Source organism: Acinonyx jubatus, chromosome B3 (assembly GCF_027475565.1).
Source record: "Acinonyx jubatus isolate Ajub_Pintada_27869175 chromosome B3, VMU_Ajub_asm_v1.0, whole genome shotgun sequence".
NCBI lineage: Eukaryota > Metazoa > Chordata > Mammalia > Carnivora > Felidae > Acinonyx > Acinonyx jubatus.
In genome coordinates, this window is record NC_069386.1 from 69570305 (window position 1) to 69573006 (window position 2702).

At 37.2% G+C, this 2702-nt stretch overlaps 1 protein-coding gene across 1 annotated transcript; it reads right to left on the minus strand.

Annotated features, from left to right (window-relative positions):
- Window positions 1–1499: 1499 nt before the first annotated feature.
- LOC106969878 (olfactory receptor 4S2-like) lies at window positions 1500–2492 on the minus strand. The gene has a single exon (XM_015066403.2). It carries the CDS (start codon window positions 2490–2492, stop codon window positions 1554–1556), a length of 939 nt encoding a protein of 312 aa, XP_014921889.1. The 3' UTR covers window positions 1500–1553.
- Between the last annotated feature and the right edge of the window lie 210 nt (window positions 2493–2702).

Consider the following 2702-nt stretch of genomic DNA (forward strand, 5'->3'; position numbering starts at 1 on the left):
TTGTTGTTATTGCTATTTTATTTAGATCTTAGGAGGAAAAAGGAAAACTCATGTATCCCACAATTTTAAATATAAGTTCAGTATATTTGATATTTTTTAAAAGGATAGAATGATCCTTTTTCACAGAGGAAAGGTAATATGAAAAATAACTATAGGGAAATGCAACAAAAGGTTAGTGGTGGTATTTTAATATTTTAATGGGGTCACCATAAATAATGTCGTCTCTGTTACTAAGGGAAAAAAGAAACAGTGGATACTGGGATAACAACAGGTAGACCCTGTCACAAATAGGTATTGTGCATCCAGCTCTGTGCCATACATAGGGAGTAGAAAAAAGGTAAGATATGTTATTTATATCATTAATACATTACAGAAATGAGGTAAAATCCAGTAAGGGAACAAAAACTGGGGGAAAATGTCTGATACCATTTTATAAACCATATGGAGGTGTGCTTAAGGCACACAGAAAACAGATGTTGGATGAAAACAATCAAGGAAGAATTCTTGAAAGATATAGAGATATAGAAACAAGATCCAAAAAGTTCCTCAGAATAAAAGTGCTTTTCTGAAGTACTGAGACCATCCAGCTATCCTCTGACCTTACTAAGAACACAACAGAAAAGAATCTATTCTGTCCCTTTCAAAAATTGAAAATAAATTTAACCAAAAATGTATAATATATCTCCTTGACTTAGTCATTGCAATAGTTCAAATGTCAATTCATTTTAGTTGCTTTAATTAGTCTGTTCTATGTATTGCAAAAATAAAAGTAGGATAACTTTTAGTACAAATAATATACTACTAGGATTATAGAGAGTATTCAAATTTTCCAACAGGATCTTTAAAAAATTGCTCCACACAAAATATGTAAAATGTACCCCTTTTCCCCCTGTAAAGAAACAATCCTTTGGGCAGTTTATGAATGTACACTACCTCTTAATTGTATGCAGCGTATATTTCTATGTATGCATTTTCACTGCATTCTATGTATGTATTATCGTTATCTCTTTATGAATCCATTTCCCCTACTAGATTATATGATATTTGTGGGGAAAGACTAGGAAAGGAAAAAAAAAGGGAAAAAAAGAAGGAAGGAAAGAAAGAAAGGAGGAGGGAGGAAGAGAGGGAAGGGAGGGAGACTGGGAGACAAGGAGGCAGTTTCTGGGAAGTTAGCCTTCTGTTTTTAAGAGAAATGGTCAGATTCCTCAGAGATCTTTCTCTTGTAACATCAATCTACATTGTTGAATTATAGTTTAAGAAAGCTTAATTTGAATTGAAGGGACATAAAGCAGTTAAAGAGATACTGGCTCAGAGTGTTTACTCTCCTACTCTAAAAGTAAGAGAGGATAAACCTTGACAGTATAGAAACCTAGACAGTATAGAAAGGCTTAAGTTTAGCCCACCTAAACATTGAAAAAAGAGTCTCAAATTATTCCTGGTTAAATGAAAAGTACAAGATAATTGAATTTTAAGGACTATTCCTTAAAAATCATTAATAAGTTACAGATAATTGAAGGTATTAGCTAATTCTCTGATTTTGCAATTCTGACAAGCTATCCCTTCCCCTTTTCCTTGAAGGAGACCTTGCGACTCCATATCCGTTTCATGGCATTCTTTACATCCTCATTCCTCAGAGTATAGATGAGTGGGTTTAGCATTGGGGTAATGGTAGTATAAAACACAGACACAGCCTTATCCAGTGGGAAAGTAGTGGAGGGACGGAGATAAATAAATATACAAGGGACAAAGAAGAAAGTTACTACAGTGAAATGAGACCCACAGGTAGAGAGAGCCTTGCGCCGGCTCTCTGAAGACCGCTTACGAAGACTAAACAGAATGATCATGTAGGAGGCCAGAAGAATGAGGAAACACCCCAGAGAGATGAGACCACTGTTGGCAACCACCAACATATTTACCAGGGTTGTATCAGCACAGGCAAGCTTTAGGACTGGGTGGACATCACAAAAGTAGTGGTCAATGACCTGATCATTGCAGAAAGGCAGCTGAAAGGTCAGAAGGGTCTGAACAAAGGAATGACCCAGGGCTCCTAACCAGGACAATGATGCCAGAACAATACAAACATTGGCACTCATGATGGTAGTATAACGGAGAGGTTGGCAGATGGCAGCATAACGGTCGAAAGCCATAACAGTCAAAACAAAAATCTCCGCACACCCAAAAAAGTGGAAGGTAAACATCTGAGTTACACAGCCCCAGTAGGAAATGGTCTTTTTCTCAGAAATAAAGTCTGCAATCATCTTGGGTGCTGTGGCTGAGGAATAGGCAATGTCCACAAAGGACAGGTTACTGAGGAAGAAATACATGGGCGTTTGGAGCTGGGGATCAGAAAAGACCGTAAGCAAAATGAGCAGATTTCCCACCATGATCACGATGTAGAAGAGGAGAAATAAGGCAAAGAACATCAGTTGCACTCCAGGATCTTGGGAAAGTCCTAGGAATATAAATTCAGTGACATTATTAGCCACTTCCATGGGGACCCGGATGGTACTGGCTTGGTGGCTCTGGTTCTCTGCAAAAATAAATAAATATAAACCACTGTAAGCATGGTACAGCCTAAAGGAGAAGTCTTATTAAAATATTTAAGAGATGCTAAATATAGGAGAGGAAACTTCATATTTCTTGAGCATAGTCAATTTTCTTACCACATTATTGACTCACATTTGGTTTCTGTTACACTCAGA